Source organism: Macaca fascicularis, chromosome 8, assembly GCF_037993035.2.
Source record: "Macaca fascicularis isolate 582-1 chromosome 8, T2T-MFA8v1.1".
Lineage (NCBI taxonomy): Eukaryota > Metazoa > Chordata > Mammalia > Primates > Cercopithecidae > Macaca > Macaca fascicularis.
The window spans coordinates 111,863,307-111,887,183 of record NC_088382.1 but is presented as its reverse complement, the minus strand read 5'-3'; the positions used below and the strand labels follow the sequence as shown (position 1 = coordinate 111,887,183).

General features: G+C 36.3%; 1 protein-coding gene across 8 annotated transcripts in view; it reads left to right on the top strand.

The window, feature by feature from the left end:
• UBR5 (ubiquitin protein ligase E3 component n-recognin 5) overlaps nt 1-22,620 on the top strand; it is a 155,952-nt gene extending 133,332 nt beyond the window's left edge. For 5 of the 8 annotated variants that reach the window (XM_005563837.5, XM_005563835.5, XM_015455092.4 and 2 more), the window contains 12 exons: nt 2,378-2,621; nt 3,911-4,022; nt 4,996-5,140; nt 6,096-6,226; nt 8,199-8,259; nt 9,903-10,081; nt 10,617-10,701; nt 13,072-13,227; nt 13,878-13,991; nt 16,025-16,169; nt 17,442-17,527; nt 20,386-22,620. In XM_005563837.5, the coding sequence (XP_005563894.3) occupies nt 2,378-2,621; nt 3,911-4,022; nt 4,996-5,140; nt 6,096-6,226; nt 8,199-8,259; nt 9,903-10,081; nt 10,617-10,701; nt 13,072-13,227; nt 13,878-13,991; nt 16,025-16,169; nt 17,442-17,527; nt 20,386-20,598 (1,671 nt within the window). In that variant the 3' untranslated portion in view covers nt 20,599-22,620. The remainder of the gene's footprint in view (nt 1-2,377; nt 2,622-3,910; nt 4,023-4,995; nt 5,141-6,095; nt 6,227-8,198; nt 8,260-9,902; nt 10,082-10,616; nt 10,702-13,071; nt 13,228-13,877; nt 13,992-16,024; nt 16,170-17,441; nt 17,528-20,385) is intronic. The other 3 variants (XM_005563838.5, XM_005563836.5, XM_015455093.4) reach the window with 1 other exon arrangement.
• Nucleotides 22,621-23,877: the final 1,257 nt, after the last annotated feature.

Genomic DNA, 23,877 nt, shown 5'->3' with positions numbered 1-23,877 from the left:
AGTCTTGAGTCAATTTTGATTCCTCAGTCCTTTTGGCATTGGCCCAGTAATTTTTGATAACTTTCTTACTTCCTGGTATGTTTCATCTTGTGCATTTCCTGTCGCAGACCTTAAATCAGCCATTTCTTAAAGTAGCCTTGATTCCTTTTAGTAGGAAATTGTGTTTTGAGATTACAGTCTGTGCTCTAAGATTGCAAATTGCTACTGGGTTGATCATGGTTTCTAGGCCTTTTTAATTGATAACAGTTTGGCAGTGCATTTTATTTTGTTCTTTTTTTAAAAAAATAAAATAATGAATTAATATTGATACTCCCAATTCAAATTCAAGATGTAGGACCACAAGGTTGTTTTTGTTATTTTTGCTTTTTAGATTTTTTTTTTTTTTTTTTTTTTGAGGCGGAGTCTTGCTTTGTCACCCAGGCCAGAGCACAGTGGCATGATCTTGGCTCACTGCAACCTCCACCTCTTGGGTTCAGGAGACTCTCCTGCTTCAGCCTCCTGAGTAGCTGGGATTACAGGTGTCTGCAACCATGCCTGGCTAATTTTTGTATTTTTAATAGAGACAGGGTTTCACCATGTTGGCCAGGCTGGTCTCAAACTCCCGACCTCAGGTGATCCACCTGCCCTGGCCTCCCAAAGTGCTGGGATTAGAGGTGTGAGCCACCACACCTGGCCTTGCTTCTTAGATCTTAAGTCTTTATCTCCTTTCTTTCAGACTGAATATCCAACTTCCCAACAACATTAATCAAATTACTCATTTGTTTTAATGCCACAACATACACAGTAGCAGTCAGAATTACATCACTGGAATCTGAGGTGGAAGGATGGCTTGAGTCCAGGAATTCGAGGACAGCCTGGGCAACATAATGTGAGAGACTCTGTCTCTTAAAAAGAATTATAACATCAACACTACCACTAACAAAATGATTATTCAAAATAATTAAAGATTTATTTGCAGATGTTTGTACTTAGATCATATACAGTTAGAGATAACACAGTTAAAGGAGGTTTATTTTAAAGTCACTTGAAGTAATTTCTCTTTGTAGGTTTTGCTACCAGCTCTATATGATTAGGACCTTTTGTTTCATTTTGCTTTCAGATTTTAGGGATTCCTTTTTCCTCTTTTGGTTTTATTTTGTAATCAATGTAAAATATCTACAGTGTGGCAGAGTGAACTCTACAAAAGAATGAATATAAGTCTATTCTTGTCTCTTTTACCCATTTTTTCAAGTTTATTTCCTTCCCTCCCTTTTAAAACATATAAGCATATGTGTGTATTAATTACATACTTCCTCCCACCTCCCCAAACATACTATACATTTTATTCCATCTTGCTTTTCTCAGTTAATAGTATATCCCAGAGAAAATGTGAAATGTTCTACCTTCCTTTTATAGCTGCTTAATATACTGCACTTTTATGGTTGTTATCGCAGTTTTTGCAGCTAATCCCTTACAGGCTAGGTATTCAGGCTTATTTCCAGTCTTTTGCTATTACAGATAGTGTGATGAATGGCCTTGTGTTTTTTTGCTAGTGTGTCCCTGAGATAGATGCTTAGACGTGGAATTGCTGGGTCAAAGAGTATGTGCATGTGATTTTGCTAGACATTGACGGATACTTCTGCATAGCAGTTGCATAATTTTGCATTTTCACCATCAATGTGAGAATGCATGATTTGCCTCAGTCTTGCCAGCATTTGTTAAACTTCTAGATTTTTGCTAATCTGATAGGTAAGAAATAGCACCTCAGTATAGTTTTAATTTGAATTTATCTTATTTTGAGCAAAGTTAAACATTATTTCATATATTTAGGATAGTTGTATTTAACTCAGTTGATGTGCCCATTTTTTTTTCTAAGTTGGCTTTCTCTCAGATTTCAGAGGCTTTTTATGTAGCTACAGGTGATAGACACACTCATTAATGATTATATATATCTTTGTGAGAAAAGATGCAAACAATTTTCCAGTTTGGTTAATTCCCCTCCAGCCTCCCGCCCACTTAGCTTGTCATCAAGGAATTCATCTGTGTTTTTTTCTGTTTTTTTTTTTTTTAACATCTCTGATTATTTGGTATTCTGGTGTATCCCAAAATTGAACAAGATTATTGTTTTCCAATAAACCTTTGAAAGAAAGTGTTAGAATTGAATTAAATTCTGTTGTCCTGATTTAATTTGCAAGACCTTCTTGTGTGCTTTAATGGTTTAAACATTGTATTTCGTAATGGATAAGCTTCTGAGAACTCTGATTACTTTGTAGTTTTTTAAACTCTCAAGGAAAAGCTAAAACTAGATTTTCAGATTGAAAATAGAAAAATTCAAACTACAAAAAATTCTAACTACTTTCCAACATTGAATTTACTACTTCTTGATGTGTTTTAATAGGTTGATCGGGATCGAGATCTTCTCATTCAGCAGACTATGAGGCAGCTTAACAATCACTTTGGTCGAAGATGTGCTACTACACCAATGGCTGTACACAGAGTAAAAGTCACATTTAAGGATGAGCCAGGAGAGGGCAGTGGTGTAGCACGAAGTTTTTATACAGCCATTGCACAAGCATTTTTGTCAAATGAAAAATTGCCAAATCTAGAGTGTATCCAAAATGCCAACAAAGGCACCCACACAAGTAAGTAGTCCACAGATAACAAGCATCATAAAACTTCTTTCCTTGTCCCTCAAACCAACAGTGGTAATCATGGTTTATATATGTGTGAGAGTATAAATTTACGTTTTTACATAATTTTATTCTAGATTGATTTAATGTTATTTAAACTATTCCAATTGACGACAATTTCTTACTTTACGTTTATTTTGATAAATTTATTTTGATAAATGTTTGTGATTGTACTAGTTTTTCATCTCAATTGTTACATGTTGCGGGTGGGTAAGAGGTTGTAAAATACATAGTGCTATAAAAATTCACTGAGCAAATTGCAGCATTTCCTCCACTTCAGTATTTAACCCACATGGATATTTGAGAAGAAAATGCTATTCTAAGAGCAGTGCTGTTCAAATTACGATTTCCAAACTTGTTGCTGTTCCCCAGTGAGAAGAAGATTTTGCAGCCAAGTGTAAATCAACTGTGTCACTAAGCTCACTGTTTAGTAAGACTTACAAAAAAAAAAAGAATCCTGGTGCAAGCTTATTACCTCACTGAGGATCAGCACTTTGGGGTTAGGACTCTTAGCTAAGTTTTAAGATTATAATGAGCAAATTTTAAAATTTGTGAAAATTACAAAAGCCTTAGGAGATTCACATCAAGTAGGAGCAGAAGATTATCAGACTTGTAGGTGGATGGAGACTGAATGAGCTATAGAAAGGATTGATGGTGAGAGTTCCTCAGCTTTTCATCAGTTTCACCATTTCACTTTCTTTAATGTTATAATGAAAAGAAATGAGATGTGAATGAGGAAACTCGAGGAAACTGGGAAATCATAACATTTCAAAACTATCTTTTTTGTACACTTACAGGAAACCGTACTCTGGCTTGGGCTTAGGAATTTAAACATAATCATAGATAATACTCTGGTTGCCTTTAATGCTTTCATGCCCAAAACTAAGAACAGATGATATTTAAATGAGTCTAGTCATGTAAGAAATTTCAGCATTATTTATAGTGACACTATCATAACCTCACTTGCTGTATATTATTTCACAACTTTGACATGACAAGGGAGAAAATTAACAAATATTGAGTGAACATCTATTTTGTGCCAGGTATATTCTACACAGTCACCTTTAACCCTGAAAACCCATAGGGAGAGAAAGGCGTTAACAACACAGATGCGAGGGAAGGATAATCTTTAGCTGTCATGGTTTCTTTACGTTTGTCTCATTTCTTTGCATTGACTTTGAAATTTAAGGTAGTTGAATTTGCATTCATCTAAATACAGTATATTTCTTATTTTCTTCTAGGTTTAATGCAGAGATTAAGGAACCGAGGAGAGAGAGATCGGGAAAGGGAGAGAGAAAGGGAAATGAGGAGGAGTAGTGGTTTGCGAGCAGGTTCTCGGAGGGACCGGGATAGGTAAATTTTGTGTCTTTGATTCAGTACCACCTTTTTGGATGAATTAGAGATAGGCCTGTAAATGAAAGAATCTTAATTATGGATTGTTTTTTAGAAAAGTAAAGTTTTAATTTTGAACATATGTATAGTAACTAAGAATAGTCTGTTAATAAAATACAATAACTAAGAATAGTCTATTAACTAATAAAAAGTTCTGCTTTAAAAACCCAGAGGCAGTTGAAATTATTTTCTCTTTATCTGACTCAAGTTACTGTTTGAATTTTTTTACCTGTATCATTCTCTCCTAAGTTTATCTTAAACAATCTTAATTTTTCAGGCCACATGTGGTGGCTCACGCCTATAATCCCAGCACTTTGGGAGGCCAAGGTGGGTGGATCATCTGAGGTCAGGAGTTCAAGACCAGCCTGACCAACATGGTGAAACCCTGTCTCTACTAAAAACACAAAATTAGCCAGGTGGGGTGGCGCATGCCTGTAATCCCAGCTACTTGGGAGGCTGAGGCAGGAGAATTCTTTGAGCCTGGGAGGCAGAGGTTGCCGTGAGCGGAGATCGTGCCATTGCCTTGCATTCCAGCCTGGGAAACAAGAGCAAAACTCTTATCTCCAAAAAAAAAAAAAAAAAACAAAAAACAAACTTAATTTTGGCAGATTGTGCTGTTTAAAATCTTTGAGGTTTTCTCTTGTTAGGATGGATTGCATTTTACTTTTGACTAAAATTTCCAGAATTGTGTGTGGACTCTTGATATCTGGTATGTTAAGGTCCTACTCCCTTACAATAAAATTTTTAAATTAAGTAACAAAAATCTAGATAATCTTTATTTCCTAACCATCATCTGTTTTGGCATTCTGCCACCATGGTACCATAACTGAACAATCTGTATGCTCTAGTTTTCTAACTTTTTTACTATTTGTGCTGATATTTTTACTTGTTAGTCAAAGGAAATGAAGTCATAATAGTTTTCCTTCTCTTACAGAGACTTTAGAAGACAGCTTTCCATCGACACTAGGCCCTTTAGGCCAGCCTCTGAAGGGAATCCCAGTGATGATCCCGATCCTTTGCCAGCACATCGGCAGGCACTTGGAGAGAGACTTTATCCTCGTGTACAAGCAATGCAACCAGTGTGTACTGTCTACTTAGTTACCTCTTAACTGGCTGTGTTATTTTTTTGCTTTTGAATTAAAGGTGGTGTTTAAAAAAAAATTGTCAGCTACTGGCAAAACCACGTGGTTGAGGACTCTTTTTAGCTCTGCAGTAAGAAGGAAGCTCAGGAGGGAATAAGGCAGTGTTTACTGAAGGGTAACTGTATAGCTTGAATTTATTTTTTCCTCCACCCACCTTATGTTGGGACACTGTCTCCGTTCTACCTTCCTTGCATACTAAATAATTTGCTGTGCATTATATTTATTTGTATCTTTATTTGAACAAATTATTACTACTTTTGGAGCAGACTGTTAGCAAACTGTAGTTGGAACACATTAATGCTGATTAGTATAGCAGGAAGAATTTTATTTTGAATGTTCTATCAAGAGTTTTTCTTTATATGATACGAAATACACAAATTAGTTATGTTTTTTGTCTTTATGCATAACTGTATGTACACATTTTATAGTGAAGGAATAACAGAAAACTATTATTTCTTCTGGTAAGTCCTCAGCCTTAAACATAGGTATCTTTTTCTTTACCCTATCCCCCCCCCTTTTTTTTTAACCCTAAGTAAAAGATATTTCTGGCTCTCTGATGAAGAAAAAAAATATATGGAAGTTGAGTATATGTATGTTTAACTCAGAGATACAAAAAAACCTAAAAAGAAAACTTGTCATACAAATATTATAAGTAGCCTTAACAAGATGTGGTAGTGCAAGGACTGTTTATTCCCTGCCAAATTTTTCTACGATTGATCTTCCAGTTTCATAAAAGACCTTCCAGTTTCATAAAAGATCTGGTTCTGAAATTTTTGTATGTGTTACCCAAGTTTCTTGTTTTATTATTAATTTTTTAAATAAAAGATTGTAGATGTAATTAGACAAGAGGTTTTAGAGAGTAGTCAAGTTAACATTTGTTCATCATTTACAGGCATTTGCAAGTAAAATCACTGGCATGCTGTTGGAATTATCCCCAGCTCAACTGCTTCTCCTTCTAGCAAGTGAAGATTCTCTGAGAGCAAGAGTGGATGAGGCCATGGAACTCATTATTGCACATGGACGGTAATGTGTACAATTGGGAAGGCATTTCAGTTTAAACATCAGCTACTTATTTTCAGTATGTGGGTGCCATCGTATCTTAAAAAATATGTCATAAAGTATAAGGTTTTAAATGCATTTTTATTTTTTAAATGTATTTTTCAATGATAGTTTAAATTCCATAGTGAGACAGCTTAGTTCTTCTCATGTATTAGAAAGGTAGGGTTTTAATAGTTATCTAGGTTATTTAGAAATTACTTGAAAGAAAGTAAATCTCAAATTCACTTACCAGAATACCCTCCTGGCAAAGGCCATAATATACCTGTGTTCTTGCCATAACCATGAAATTTCTTTTAGTCTTCCTGATTTATCTTAAAAATTCATGCAGGTTTTTGCTTTCTGTTCTGTAAAGTATGAATTTAATATAAAATCTAAAAAATATGTAACAGATTACATATCCCTTTTTCCAAGGTGACAAGTAAAAGTGATTTAGGAAGATAAGGTCAGGTGTGGTGGCTTGCACCTGTAATCCCAGCACTTTGGAAGGTGAAGGCGGGCAGATCACCTGAGGTCAGGAGGTCAAGACCAGCCTGGCCAACATGGCGAAACCGTGTCTCTACTGAAAAAAAAATTTTAAATGTCTGGGCACGATGGCTTATGCCTGTAATCCTAGCACTTTGGGAGGCTGAAGCAGGTGGATCACGAGGTCAGGAGTTCGAGACCAGCCTGACTAACATGGTGAAACCCCGTCTCTATGAAAAATACAAAAATTAGCCGGGCATGATGGCAGGCGCCTGTAATCCCAGCTACTCGGGAGGCTGAGGCAAGAGAATGGCTTTAACCCAGGAGGCAGAAGTTGCAGTGAGCCAAGACCATGCCATTGCACTCCAGCCTAGGCGACAGAGCGAGACTCTGTCTCAAAAAATAAATAAAATAAGTAAATAAATAAGCTGGGTGTGGTGGTGAGCGCCTGTAATCCCAGCTACTTGGAGGCTGAGGCAGGGAGAATTGCTTAAAACCGGGAGACGGAGGTTGCAGTGAGCTGAGATTGCGCCACTGTACTCTAGCCTGTGTGATAGAGTGAGACTCTGTCTTAAAAAAAAAAATTGGTCACATTTATGCTGTAGTTTCTATCCTGGGGCTACTCTTGATACCCAGTTTGAAGCTTTGAAGTGTTTATTATTTTAGATGAAAATTTGTATTTTTTTCTTCCTAATCATGATTTTGAGTTAGGAATTTAGATTAGATACAGTCCTAGAGATGTATAAGCTGGTAGGCTGTGCACTAGAGCTAAACAGCCACTTCCAGAGCCTTTAATGGTCCAAGCCATAGACTGTTGAGAGAACTGTATTTTCTTCGCTGATGCTCCTGGTTTTCTTCTCTGGATTTTATGTACTGTTTGTTTATTCCTCTGCCCTGTCTCTGGAGCTACAGCACACTGATATAGCTTAGTCCATTATAGAAAAATCAAGAACAGTGTACATTTTTGGTAAAACAATTTTTGTGAATATATGTTAAGAGTTGCATATTTAGTCATGTTTTCTCTTGAATGCAACCAATATTCAACAATATTGACGGCTTTCACCTGGCTTTCTGGAGTAAACCATGAATTTATTAGTGTTCTAGAATCATTAAATTCACTAGAGAATTTGATTCCTATTGGATTGCTTTCTGAACATTTTTCTGTTCTTCTATAGTGCTCCCTCTGAGCATTGTAGAAGTGTCCCAGCACCCCTATGAAGACCACATTCATTTTGTCAGGTAGCCTTTAGTCCATTATCTTGAATCATACATGTAGGATCTAGTGATATACTTTTTTAAAGATTTGTATTACCAACTTCTCTGCTCATACTGCATTAGTACTAGCGGATGCATTGGATATTTATTGACTCCAAAACTTGAATGTATTTTTTAAGTAAGTCCTTTTAAATTTAAATTATACACTAAATTCTAGAAGTCTCCCTTATCTGGAATGTGAAAGACTTTTTGTTTTCAGGGAAAATGGAGCTGATAGTATCCTGGATCTTGGATTAGTAGACTCCTCAGAAAAGGTACAGGTAAGGAACATTTTATTCATGTGCTGATAATCACAGAATTTAAATTGTAAGGAAATTTAAATAAAGGGGATGAAAGCAGGATTTCCGAAGAAACTGTCTTTATAAATAAAATGAATGTTTACAGTAGAGAGACAGAAGCAAAGGTAAATATATCGGTATTAGGCATAGAATCAAATAATAAGGTTGGCTTAATTACGGCTCAGTGTAATGCCACCCATTGGTTGGTGTCCATTTGAGCACAGCTTGAATTAAGCTTTACTTTGAATATGTAACAAATTGAAGAGCAGAGAGGGAAAGATGTATAGAATCCTAGGGCTAATTCGCTGGGCACAGTGGCTCAAGTCTGTAATCCCAGCTTTGGGAGTCCGAGGCGGGTGAGTCACGAGGTCAGGAGTTCTAGGACTCATTCTTCAAAGAAGTAACTGGTGGCAACGTTACGAAAACAAGTGACATATCATGCTATAGCATAAGGGAGGCTTTTTAGTTGGCATTGAAACAATTGCACATAGAAGGTGAGACTTCCAATTTGAACCTAACTAGGTTGATTGCCTGCTAAATTCATATTGATTTACTAAGACTCAGAGTTTTCACAACTACTTCGCAATGTCCAGGACACACTCTAAAATTACTCAGCATACAAAGAACCAGGAAAGACTGGACCCACCTCTCAGGAAAAGAACCAATAGATGGCAACCACGAGATGACCCACTTGTTGGAATTATCAGAGACTATCCCGTGTTCTGCAAGATAATGGTGAACACTAGTGAATGGAAAGATAGAGGTTCTCAGCAGACACATAGGAACTTCAAAAGAGAACAAAGGGAAATTTTTATAATTAAAAGTGCAATATCGGAAAGAAAAAAATTCAAAGGATGGGTCAATAACTGAATGAAGGTGTTGGAGGAAGGTGTCAGTCAGCTTGAAGATAGATGGAAATTACCCTTTCCGAAGAACAGATAGAGAAAATATTTAAAACAAAAAAATAGTTTCAGGGAGACCTGTGGGACAGCTTCAAAAGACCTAACATATATGTCACTGAAATACTCAGGGGAAGAGAAGAAATTGCTATAGAAAAAATATTTGAAGAAATAAGTCATGGCTGGACACTTCCTAAATTTGTTAAAAGACATAGATTTCCAGATTCAAGAGTCAGTGAACTCAACAGAAGAAACTGAAAGAAAACTATGTCCAGATACATTATCATCAAACTTCTGTAAAATAAAGAAATAGTCTTGAAAGCAGCCAAAGAATGGTTCTTTACCTATAGGGAAACAGTGATTTGAAAGACAGTGGATTTCTCACTTTTGGAAGCCAAAAGTCCAGAAATTCAGCAAAGTGATGACAGAATTCTGTATCCAGTGAAAAGAATTTTCAGGTAATAAAGTGAAAGAAGCTTACCCAGTTTTCATTAAATGACTTTAACAACAGAGATGTTAAAGACCTAATAATACACAAGCTTTGTGTGTCACATTCCGAAAGGGCAAATTAAAAGTTGATTTACCTTTAATATTGTTATACACATATGTTTAAATATTTATGTTGCTCTTCCTACCTGACTTCATTTGAATGATTTCAGAGAACCATTTCGTATGTTTTGTTTTTTCAATGAATCTTGGGGCTCACTCTCTGATATTCTTTGTTAGCAGGAAAACCGAAAGCGTCATGGCTCTAGTCGAAGTGTAGTAGATATGGACTTAGATGATACAGACGATGGTGATGACAATGCCCCTTTGTTTTACCAACCTGGGAAAAGAGGATTTTACACTCCAAGGCCTGGCAAGAACACAGAAGCAAGGTTGAATTGTTTCAGAAACATTGGCAGGTAAAAGAACTTTAATCTTGGGTTTGAATTTTTTTAAAACATTTCAATTTATGAGATTTTCTAAAGTATATTTGTTTTAAAATGTATGTAGGCTGGGTGTGGTGGCTCACGCCTATAATCTCAGCACTTTGGGAGACTGAGCCGGGAGGATCACTTGAGCCCAGGAGTTGGAGACCTGGCTGGGCAACATGGCCAAACCCTGTCTTTACTTAAAAAAAAAAAAAATAATTAGCAGGCACGGTGCTGCATTCCTATAGTCCCAGCTACTTGGGAGGCTGGGGTAGGAGGATCACCTGACTGTGCCACTGCACTTCAACCTGGGTGGCAGAGTGAGACCCTGTCTCAAAAACAAAACATTCTCAGCCTGCTATTCCTGTTGTTTTTTTTGTTGTTGTTTTTTGTTTTTTGAAAAAGTGTATGTGCTGTACTTTATGCTGAATAGAAAGGAGGCTGTAGAGAATTTCTCAAAATATGTGTGGGGGGATATATGTATTGTAGAATTATTTAAATCTTATTTCTCTGTCTTTGTTTTTAGGATTCTTGGACTATGTCTGTTACAGAATGAACTATGTCCTATCACATTGAATAGACATGTAATTAAAGTATTGCTTGGTAGAAAAGTAAGTGATTTTGATGAACTTAATTGTATTCACAATTGCAGAAATTTTCTTTTATAAAATAATCAAATGCTAGCATACTGTTTATAGCATTAATTAACTATTAAATCTTAAAGCATTACAGCCATTATAAGTAACTTTAAAACATTTAATTATACAATTATGGTCAACAAAAATAATAACAAATTAATGACAGAAAAAGACTATGGGGAGATGGCATAGCAGAGTGGATAACACAGGCGGGGCTGGGGGTCTGACAGACCTACGTCCTGTTGCCAACAAATATGCTGACATTTCTGCCATGTTTCCCCATTTATAAATTGGTAAGAAACACAACATCGTAAGTACCTGGCAAATAGTAAGTGCTCAGTAAATTGTATCCACTATTATTAGTTGTACCGGGTGGTAGAGAAGGTAGTAGTATTGAAAAGAGCCTTCCAGGGCAGGCACAGTGGCTCATGCCTGACACCTGTAATCCCAACACTTTGGGAGGCCAGGGCAGAAGCATCTCTTGAGCCCAGGAGTTTGAGACCAGCCTGGATAGCATAAGAGACTCTGACTCAACCAAAAATGTAAGAAGTTAACTGAGTGTGGTGGCATGCACTTGTGCTCCCAGCTATACTTGGGAGACTGAGGTAGGAGGATCTGCTTGAACCCAGGAGTTTGAGGCTTCAGTGAGGCATGATTGCACCACTGCACTCCAGCCTGGGTGACAGAGCGAGACCCTGTCTCAACAAAAAAAAAAAAGAGCATTCCAACTTCAAAAATACATACAAGAGGTACATGGGGGTGGCCAAAGAATGTAAGAAGTACAACACAGCATGCTCAATATTGATCTGTGGATGATGGAATTAGCTTATCTTCTTTATGCGTTTTGATAGTTTGATAGCCTTCACTTCCCTTTATGATGGCAGGGGGAAAAGAAAAACTATTTGCTTTAAAATTAATATACAATGCTAATTATGCAGCTTTTGATTTAAAACAAAACCGCCCACGTTCCTAAAAATACTTTAGAGAAATTACTTGACACAAAATAAATGGAATAGATTAAGTCCTTTTTTTTTTTTTTTTTTTTTTTGAGACGGTCTCTGTCACCCAGGCTGGAGTGCAGTGGCACAATCTCTGCTCACTGCAACCTCCACCCCCCAGGTTTAAGTGATTCTCATGCGTTAGCCTACCGAGTAGCTGGGATTGAGTAAGTTCTTATTGTCGTTAACAAGTTCTTGGAAACTGCAACTCTAATTGAAATGCAACCAGTTTTTTCTTATCAACTTTATAATGAAATAATGTTATTTGAGAACCTGCTGTTGTCATTTCAAAGTTGCAGCCAAGAACCTATCAAGGCTTTAATTAATCAATTTTTTTGAGATAGAGTCCCGCCCCGTTGCTCATGCTGGAGTGCAGTGGTGTGACCTCAGCTCACTGTAAACCTCCACCTCCCAGGTTCAAGCGATTCTCCTGTATCAGCCTCCCAAGTAGCTGGGACTGTAGGCGCATACAACCACGCCTGGCTAATTTTTGTATTTTTAGTAGAGATGGAGTTTCACCATGTTGGCCAGTCTGTTCTCAAACTCCTGACCTCAAGTGATTCCCCCCCGTCGGCCTCCCAAAGTGCTGGGATTATAGGTGTGAGTCACCATGTCCAGCCAGTGGCTTTGAGGACTTATGTTAGTTTTTTTCCAGAGGTACATGTCACACATCTGATAAATAAGCATGTTAAAGCTGTAGTCTCCTAATAATTCTCTTTAATCAGACCTGATGAATAATTTTCTATTAGTACATGAATATCATATGATTTTTTCTTTTTAACTCTGACCCTATTTGTTCCAGCTAAAATGTCCTTATTTAAAGAACTAGACTCAAAGCTTGGCAACATAAAATGGTTGATACATTGAGTCTTCAGCAGGGTTTAGGAAACAGCTAATCAAATAGACCCAAGTTTAACCCAATAAAGTGACCTTGGGGCAAGTTACTAAATATCCTTGGGTGTCAGATTTATCATCTGAATTTAATAATCTGTATTTTATGTTACTATCAAGAATAAGATGTATATTAAGTTCAGAGCCAGCTGCTCCCCATAATTGGTGTTTAATAGTAGTGCAAAGTTTTGCAGTTTTAGAACTTTAAAACTATTATGCTTTTGGCTTTATATTTTTTCAAAATATAACCCTTCTTATGCTTTGAAAAGCAAATATTGTCAGAGCCAAATATTTATTAAACTTACCTCTTTAAACAGTTATATATCGAGTGGGAAGTTATTCTATGTCGGTATATCTTCAAATTAGATAAAATTCTTTATCAGATTTTAATTTACTAATTAATTGAATGAAGCTGTTTCTTTCATAACTGAGTTTCATATGATTACTTTTTTAGGTCAATTGGCATGATTTTGCTTTTTTTGACCCTGTAATGTATGAGAGTTTGCGGCAACTAATCCTCGCTTCTCAGAGTTCAGATGCTGATGCTGTTTTCTCAGCAATGGATTTGGCATTTGCAATTGACCTATGTAAAGAAGAAGGTGGAGGACAGGTAAAGCAAATATGCACTTTTCTGATTCTGGCAAGAGAATTTGGTTAATCTACTGTGCTTGTCTTATGTATAGACAGTTTAGTTAGGGACTGAAAGAGAAGAACATGTGTGAACACATAGGAGAAATGGATACTGTAGGTGTTAAAGATGGATCAAGAGTTAGTGAGCCAGACTGAGGTAGAAGGGCTTGTACTTTTTTTTTTTTTTTGAGATGGAGCCTTGCTCTGTCACCAGGCTGGAGTGCAGTGGCACCATCTCAGTTCACTGCAACCTCTGACTCCCTGGTTCAAGCGATTCTTCTGCTTCAGCCTCCCCAGTAGCTGGGATTACAGGCATGCGCCACCATGCCCACCTAATTTTTGTATTTTTAGTAGAGATGGGGTTTCACCATGTTGACCAGGATGGTCTCAATCTCCTGACCTTGTGATCCACCCACCTCGGCCTCCCAGAGTGTTGGGATTACAGGCGTGAGCCACTGCGCCCAGCGGCTTGTACTTTTTTATGGCCTAAAATGTTTCCATCTCTTAGATTCTGGTCAAATAAAGAACTGTGTTTATATTTAAATATTTTAGGAACTAGTTTTATAAACAGTTAATGTTTTACTGCTTTGACAAAATTGCCTTTAAATAGCACTGGTAAATTTTTCACAGGTCGAACTCATTCCTAATGGTGTAAATATACCAGTCACTCCACAGAATGTATATGAGTATGTGCGGAAATATGCAGAACACAGAATGTTGGTAGTTGCAGAACAGCCCTTACATGTAAGTGTTTCTAGAAAGTGTTGTGTGATCCAGTGAGGCTATTTGTGTCTTCATGTGTGGTAACCTAGCTAAGTATATTCAGCTTATTTATAAAAGGCCAAAGTTTTTAGACCAAAATATTTTATTTACAATGTAAATTGCACCTAATTTTAAGAATTCAGACCAAGTACTCATTTTCTTTTTGATAAAACTATTGGAAAAACCACGCCATCGTGAGACAGTAGCGTTGGCAAACGAAAGTGTGGAAAAGGTGCTTATGGTACCAGAACGACTGTTGTAGGGTCCTACTGTTTTAGTGGTAGAGTTACTGAGACAGACTGAGAGGAACAAAGGCTTTTTATACCAAAATGTTTCCATCGCTTACGCTCTGGTCAAATAAAGAATTGTCTTTATATTTTAAAATGTATGTGTAAAATAATATATCTTAGTCCTTTGTCCTACAATGTTAGTGGTAGGACCCAAACCAATCTTTTCGATACCACAAACACCTTTAGTTTTATTGCCAAAGCTAATTTGGGTAACCTGCTAAAAGAACTCACAGGACTCAGAAGCAGTTGTACTTAACAACTATGGTTTATTGTAGCAAAAGGACCCACAGCAAGATCAGTAGGAGAAAAAAGAAGTATTAGGCCGAGTCTGAGGAATCCAGGTGCAGGGTTTCAAAATTCTGTCTCAGGCAGGGGGATGAGTTATTGCAAAGAACACAATTCTTCCACCAGTGAAATGTATCAACATGTATACATTGTTTGTGCTTAGGGAAGCCCACTTTGGAGTCAGAGCTCAGTGTTTTTATTTGAGGCTAGTTCCATTGGCATTTTCTGTCTGCACAACCAGCCATGATTACTGAAATTCCAGAATCCCTGAAGAAAGCACACATTCATCTTGAACTGCATTGTTTGCACAAATAGTCCAGGCAGTCTGATACAGCATGGTTCATTGCTCCAGACATTCAAAACAGCCTTGTCCAGTAATGTTGGAATATTGCAAAAACCAAGTTCTCAGACACCAGCCAACGCCAGCTGTACAGTCAGGCCCTTCTGAAGAGTAACACCAGTCCTACTACGTTAATTCTTTCCCCATCCAGGGTTAAATTTTTTTTTTTTTTTTTTTTTTTTTGGAGAGACAGAGTCTCACTCTGTCACCAGGCTAGAGTACAGTGGCCCACCCTTGGCTCGGTGCACCCTCTGCCTCCTGGGTTCAAGTTATTCTCCTGTCTCAGCCTCCTGAGTAGCTGGGACTATAGGTGCGCACCAGCACGCCTAGCTGATTTTTGTATTTTTAGTAGAGACGGGGTTTCACCATGTTGGCCAGGGTGGTCTTGATCTCGTGATCCGCCCATCTCGGCCTCCCAAAGTGTTGGGATTACAGGCGTGAGCCACCGCACCCAGCCTGTAAAATGTTTATATAGCTTTATGACTGGTGGTGTTCAGTGTTTCTGATCCCCGTGCTACAATAATTGTGCAGGCTTTGGAGTCGTACTGTTAGAGTTCAAATCATGGCTCTACCACCCTCTAGCTGTATGATGTTACCAAATTAAGTTTTTTGTGCCTTGTATCCCTCCTCTGCAAAATGAGGGTAAGATTAAATTGAATTAGGTAAGGTACTAAGACAATTCCTGGCACATGATAATTTCTCAGTAAACATCTAGCTTTTGAGTTTGTATCTGGGAGGTTTATTGTCAATGTATCTTTCCTGAGATGCTGACAGGATACCACTTTTGAAGACTGAAGCTATTCTTGATGACTAGCCTGTTTGTTATTAACATAACTTTTAAAATTGTTAAACCACTGGTATATAACACTACTACTTCACTTTTGAACCTATAGCTTATTCACTGTGCCTTCCCTCCCCACTTCCTGCCTTTCTCTCTTTTGAATCTTAATAAAAAATACAGGACTGAATTTTTTTCCTTTCTGGTTTAAAATGGGAACTAACATTCTTAGAGAAGGCTGCTAAAATTAGATCTTGTGCTTTAATAATATAAATAAATGTTACATGGAAAATGAAGTATTATTGTTTCTGAAATTCCCTAGGCAATGAGGAAAGGTCTACTAGATGTGCTTCCAAAAAATTCATTAGAAGATTTAACGGCAGAAGATTTTAGGCTTTTGGTAAATGGCTGCGGTGAAGTCAACGTGCAAATGCTGATCAGTTTTACCTCTTTCAATGATGAATCAGGTAGGACATTTTTAAAAAGTTTAAAGAATGAACTCTATAGATAGGTCAGTCAGCATTTTCTGAGTTTGAAGTTCTTAGATCTCTTTATAGGGTTTGGGAAATTGCTTGTATTACTCAAGCATTAAAACAATTTTTTTACATTATTTTTAAAGGTATGTTTGAAGTAAATAGTATTTTGATGGCTTAGCATTAGGTTATTCTTAACTCTCTTTTACTGCTTAATTTTTCTAGATTTCAAAAAATATGAATACAAACAAAAATTTTTCATGGTGAGCAACTGTGTAAAAAAGGATTCGTATATACTGATTAAGAAAAAGTAATCCCTGTGACAACTCTGGGCTTTTCTGATTCATGTTGCTTAAACTCCCTAAAGAAAGAATTTGTATGATGATTGCTTTATAGAGCTGGACCCAAATCGCACTTCTAAAAACACAGTAGCACACAAACACTTCCTAGATTCTAGGAATCTAGGAAGAATAAGGAGTGGTAGTGATAATCCTCTTGAAAGAAAAACCTTTGTCTCCAGTGTTTGATTTGCTGCAATTCTTTCTTTTGAAAGTCCTATGGTCTAGGAATAGGCTTTTTAGCTGTGATTGTACATTAGAAGCTCCAAGAAGTTCTCTGTGAAAGGATTATACCTATATTCCAAGATTATTATGTACACAAAGGTACTGATTTTTCCCCCTTTATTTTTCCTATTTTGCAAGCAGCTTCAGCCAAATTATAAATTGTAATAGTTTTTGTGCTACCTTGTAATACAGTTTTTAATACTAATAAGAATTTGTCTCATTTACAAACCAAAAATTTAGGAAGGAAGACAGAGTATCGAAAGAAACTGCCTAAGATCTTACCACTCCAAGTATGATCCTCGGATCAGCAGCATTGGCATCATCTGAAAGCATTTTAGACAGGCAGAATCTCTGGTCTCCCCTCTCTGCATTCCCCACCCGGTGAAAGAATGAGAATCTGCATTTCTTGAGATCATAAGAATAATGACATACAGATGAGATTAAGGTCATGCAAATACCAAGTTTAAGGCTGGTGGTTCATTTGTCTTGTTTTGGTCATATTGAGTCAGGATTGACTAATGAACTGTAGAGGTTTTACATTATGCAAATGCTCTTAATTTCCTGTATTAGGAATTAGACACTCCCCCCAAGTCTTAAATAATGTTTTAATCTTGCATCCTTTTATTATAAGAAGATTAGTAATGTTCTACAGATAATAACAACAACTGGTATAGTGTATTTTATTTACATTCTTCATTCTTAGGAGAAAATGCTGAGAAGCTTCTGCAGTTCAAGCGTTGGTTCTGGTCAATAGTAGAGAAGATGAGCATGACAGAACGACAAGATCTTGTAAGTTAAAATTTATTTCACAAAATTTCACAAGATTTGTAGAAGGATATAAAATTTAAAAATACCATGTATGATGGCCTTTTAGGTTTGTAATGGTTGGTCATTTTAATTTGGGGTAGGGCAATTATAGAAGGTCACAAATAAGGCAGTTTTTGTTTTTCTGCTCTATAACAATATCTGAAGTATTACTAAAGCTGTAAGCAGAGTGAAGTACATTTAGCTGTTAATATGCTGTCCTTAGTCCCAGAAGATAACAGTTTATTGTTGCAACATGGCTTTTTATCTTTCTTTCTTCTACTGCCTACGTATGCTTCTCCCTGTATACATCCTTAATCCTTTTGACTAGTGCCAAGTGTTGACAGAATTTCTGAGTATTATCTTGATTGTTATCTGCATACTAGGAAGAGAGTAGCTTAATTGTGATATGTGGGTACTAAATCGTTCAGAATGTTATTAGTACAGAGCCCCAGCTAACTTAGAGTCATAAATTAGACAACAGCAGCTTTGATCTTAGTGGAAAGTCTGCCTCTCAGTGGAACTGATGTCCACCCATCAAGTAAAACCATAATCAAGTCATCCTGCCCATTCATCTTGAAAGGCAGTATGCTGCTGACTTTCTTGTAGAAATCTGAAGGACATTCCTTATGTAAAAAACCTTGGAAGATGCTTTCTATACTCGTACTCTTCATGGTTCCTGGAACGTTTCCAGCCTTAGTTGTCTAACCAGCCTTAGTTCTAAACTACGCCACTCATGGAAATATTTTAAAATGATCAGATTTCTAGATATATCCTTTATTTTATTTGAATAAGGGGGAAGTGGTTACTTGTGCAGGAAAGAAAAAACTTGCAGATTCCCAGTTACCTTCATACAGGCAAGAGTTTATTTTGGAGGTGGTGGAGGGAAGGAGGGGAACTCATCTTTACATGGCTCTTAAGTGTATTCTAATATTTCTCTGCTATGGTGAGATAGGTTTGTTCAGCAGTCCTAACTGCCACCCAGTTCATTTCTCAGCTTTTAGCCACCCTGGTAATTTTGACTTAGTTTGTTCACCAGGTAGGTTTGATATAATTGGTCAGCATTTGACTTCCCCAGTCTTGTGGCTGTTAAAGTTCCCACTAGTGCCATATACCATAACTGTCCCTGTTGGTTTCAGGATCACCTAAATAGCTTAAGTTCTGCCACCTTTAGTCAGTCTTTAGATTCAGGGCACCTTGTTTCCTTAAGACAAGGGCCATATCAAGTCTGTAAGAACCACCAAAAACAGAAATAGAAATGATTGGCTATCCGGTATAAGTTCTAAGTTATCTGTTTTAATCTATTCCCAAGTTTTAATTTTCTGCCGTTTTTAAACCAGTATTTCCTCAGTCCAGTCAGCCAACTTAAATCTCATGAGTTTCTGCCTTCTACTGAAAGAAAAATTTGCTAATGACTCAATCTTAGAAAAAAGAAAACCTTCTATGAAGACCTCAGAATTTCCTGTCAACAGCTTTAATTTGTGAACCTTAAACTCTTATTGAAAATCTGTGTTTAGGGTGTAAGCAATATATCATGGTATCTTCCTCCCCCTTACCCTTCTCCTCTTTTTGGGAAGTCATCCTTCACATATTGTTGGTTTCATCCTGATGCATCTAGAGGACATAAGAATGGAGTTTCTGAAACAGTTCTCCCATGAATTAATTAGTCCTGCAAATTATAGGTTTCCAGAGTTACTGGGTAACGCTACAGTTTATTTCCCTCTTGGAGTGTATAATTCACTAGTAAAAGTATTTCTCTTCTTCCAACTTCTTGGAGATCCAGCAGTGAGGTCATCTACCCTGGTTAACCACATTCATCCTTGAAGAAACACTTTACATTAAGCTTGTTTCTTATCTATGAAATGAGTGGTTTGGATCAGCTTCATCTCCAGAGTACCAGTTTTCTATTTCTTTTCAGATTTTATAGATCCTGATACTTAGGTTTTCTCTTTTTTTTCTGTCCCTTTATATAGAATTCTAGATGAGCTTTCCCATGCAACTGTGCTTCAGGAAATCATAAGTTTGTTTAGGTTTCCTAGTCATTCTAGGAAGTTGGATATACTTCATTGTTAAATTGTGCGTTTTAAAATGATTAGATTAAAAAAAAAGCTTTTCCTTAAGAGAGAGAGACACATGCATATGTATGTATGAAGGGATGGATTGATGAGGAATGTTACATGTTCAGTGAAATATTTCAGGGAGGCGTATCCTTGGTTAAGTTAAAAAGCGTAAGTTAACATTTACTGAGCATCATTTACACTGTGTTGCACAAAGTTTTATTATAGATATATAACTTAGTGTTAACATGGCTTATTGCATGAATTTTGATGCATAGATGTTCCCCAATAATTACTATTATAAAATGATTCCGTATCACAGTGTAGCAGTAAATACTTTTTTTGCTTTATTATTTGCTTTATTATTTACATTATTTTGCTCCTTAATGCAAAATAACTTTTTAAGATAACCTGTGTGAGTTTTGAACCTAAGACCATATCTTTTGTTTGGTAGCCTTTTTTCCACTAATAGACAGTTTATGGAATTTAGCTGCAAGAAAGGCTCTTAGAAACCATTTAGTCCAACAGCCTCATGTTACAGATGAAAAGACTGAGGCTCTGTAACAGAAAGTCACCTTTTTTTCCTCTACTCTGGACTTACTTCCTTGGGGAAAAAAAAAACAACAAAAACCTGTCTTGAGGTATGAATGATCCCTTTCCTTTTTAGTATAAGAAAATATATTTAAAACCCAATTCAAAATAATATCTCCTTTCATAACAATAGGGCTTTGTGTATATATTGCCAGAGTTAAGAGTTAAATATTAACCTGTTAAATTCCTGTTTAGGTTTACTTTTGGACATCAAGCCCATCATTGCCAGCCAGTGAAGAAGGATTCCAGCCTATGCCCTCAATCACAATAAGACCACCAGATGACCAACATCTTCCTACTGCAAATACTTGCATTTCTCGACTTTACGTCCCACTCTATTCCTCTAAACAGATTCTCAAACAGAAATTGTTACTCGCCATTAAGACCAAGAATTTTGGTTTTGTGTAGAGTATAAAAAGTGTGTATTGCTGTGTAATATTACTAGCGAATTTTGTAGATTTTTTCCATTTGTCTATAAAAGTTTATGGAAGTTAATGCTGTCATACCCCCCTGGTGGTACCTTAAAGAGATAAAATGCAGACATTCCTTTCTCAGTTTATAGCTTAAAGGCCTGAGGAGCACTAGCAACATTTGGCTATATTGGTTTGCTAGTCACCAACTTCTGGGTCTAACCCCAGCCAAAGATGACAGCAGAACAACATAATTTACACTGTGATTTATCTTTTTGCTGAGGGGGAAAAAATGTAAATGTTCTGAAAATTCACTGCTGCCTTTGTGGAAACTGTTTCAGCAAAGGTTCTTGTATAGAGGGAATAGGGAATTTCAAAATAAAAAATTAAGTATGTTCTGTGTTTTCATTTTAACTTTTTTTATGGTGTTTAATTTGTGGTTGGCTGCAATTGTGTATCATGTATATGGAACTTGTAAAAAAGTTCGACATTCAGATCTTAAGAGATGAAATCACTTTTACCTACAAAAACCACTTTTATTGCGGTTTGACTGCATTGAGCTCTAGGATATTAAATGATATCACTAATATTTTGCATGTAATTTGCTCATTTGAGTGAGGGCACTTTTTTTGTACATATGATGGGGCCAATGCACAATACTTTTATCACAATCAACTTTTTCTTTGTATCCCTATTTCAACGAGCAGTCAGTCAAGAGGTTACTGCACTTCAGTTCTAACTAGACATTTGTACTAAGGTATTTCAGTTATGTAAACTCAGCCTGGGCACTTTCTGATAACTGTAAAATGTTTTATAAGATCATGATTATTGAAGATACATTTTGGAAAATTTTAAATGTTCGTGAGCAGCTTAACTACTTTTGTATCTAGCCTTTTTTAAGTATCTTGTTACATTTACTTTTTTAAATAAAGAAATTACAGAAGAAATGTCAAGTAACATTGAAGAAACAATAGTTTTTATTTATGTAGTTGTACATTTTTAAACTAAGGGCAATACACTGACATGGTTATGTGCATAAAAATTTTGATTTAAAGAACTGGAAGTTTATATACACCTGGACTATAAGAAACAGAAGAAAATCAGTCCACATTTTACAGTTAGCAGAGAATCCTAAATGGCACTGGCCTGGCCACCTTTTCTTTTTACAAATGGGGGAAGTGAAGTGTGACCCCTTACTTGGTATAGGAAGTTAACTTACACCTAATAACTGACAGGTTTTTTTTTTGATGACCCATTAATTATGTAGCCTAGGATTAATATCCCAAAATTACTCTGGTTTAAGTAGCTTTATTCAGTGGCATAACAACACTGTTTTCTTCACTAAGTCTTCAGTGAAGTGACTTAAAACAGTCACTTTACATATTAAAAATGAGGAGAGCAATTCTCTGGAATCTCTCAGTTCCTTTGTAGGACTTCCGGCCTTGAGGATAGTCTTCATGTTCAAAGGCACTATGCTTTTATTATATAACTTCCTTCAGAAGACTGAACCACATGATATTCTCAGCCCTGTTAACACTAAAAATATTTAAAGCTGAATGATAGTAGTGACTCATTGTATTACTTAAAACTTATATAACACGCTGTATTAGATGTGTGTAAATTAGCCAAAGGTTATTTTACAAAGTGAGACATTGGTTTTTATGTCTAAATGCTATTTCTGAATAAATGAAATAGTAATTAGATCAAGAGCTGATTAGCATCAATGTGTTTGAAAGATATAAAACTTATATATCACCTTAACCTCTGTATGCACATGATGGGATTGATAAAATATTAAATGAGAACAAACTAGGTATGATTAGGACATTTGAAACCCTAATTGTGAATTTATTTTTAATAGTTACTGAAATGAAAATATTTAAAATAATGCACAATGTCTTAAGTCTTCCTAAATCAAGATTTTGGTTAAAAAATACTTTTAGTAATATTAAAAACAGATTTTTTTTTTAAGTAAATCATAAAATGGTTCTAAATGTAAAATAAAGACATGTAAAATAAAGTTCTCTTTTGGTCTTGTTTAGTGTTTAAATCTAACAATTGAAAACAAATTTAGGAAGAGAAGACCAAGGATGAACTTTACTGAGTGTTTTCAGAGTTTGCTACTACTATTTTTTTCCCTAAATCATCTGAATACCAAGACTACCCAGAATAATGGATAACTGGGGCAGACTTGAGAGGGTATTTTAAAGGAATGATTTCACTAGTAGCTGCCCCCAAACAACATCCCTCCCATAAAGCTACTATTTTTACATGTTTAAAGGTAGTCAGCAATTCCTATATTTAAACTCAAGTTGAGATAATCCCTTGAGGCAGTAGTTTCCATGCGTCTGTAGTAAGATTCAGTTGTAGAGTCTGTTAATGCAGATTCTTAAGCATTCCTCATCCTCTTGCCTCCTTTCTGATTCAGTAAGTCTTCGGTAGAGGCCAGAAATCTTCGTTCAGATTATCCCAGGTGATTGTGAAACACTGCCCAAAGAATATTTCCTTTCTATTTACAAATATAAATGTCCTGCTGAAAGCTCCTGAGAGACAAACCTTTCCTACTTACAACTACTTACCACCTACGGAAAAGTACAGCTGTTGAGAAACTAGTCCTAGGTTGGATTCTTCCTCCTGATAAGGGGCTGGTGGAAGTGCTTTCAATAGACTGTGCTTGGGTAGTGAATGAAAATATTTTTACTGTTTATATCAACCTATATAAGTAGGCATAAACATAGATTATTTAAACACCATTTGATTACCACAGAAGTGATAGTTTTATGAAAAACAATAGGAATGTATTTAAAATGTGACTTTTAAATTTACCTCAAGGTATCTTGGATTAAACAAAGTATCTTCTGTTTCTCTAAATTACTTTTATCATAGTACTTAGTATGTGCCATGCATCTTGTTGAGTGTTCCACATATATTATTTTACCCCATGAGAAAGAGACTATTATGATCCTCAAGAGGAATGGAGACACAGGTTAAACAACTTCCGCAAAGTTACACAGCTAATTAGTGCTAAAGTGGGGTACAACTCCAAGCATTCTGGAACTTGTATATACTACACGTTGTGCAGTACTATTCTGTGGAAGCTATAAGTGAGTTGATCATAGGATAATCAAACATTCCAATGAAAGTCCTGGCTGCATTATGAAAAGGCAGTAATTCATACATTTTTGCTAAATATTTCTAAAAAACACTTTTGTCCTGCGCAATTATCCCCAAGGATAACAATTTGAACTCTGATAATATGAGAACTGTCTAAAATCAT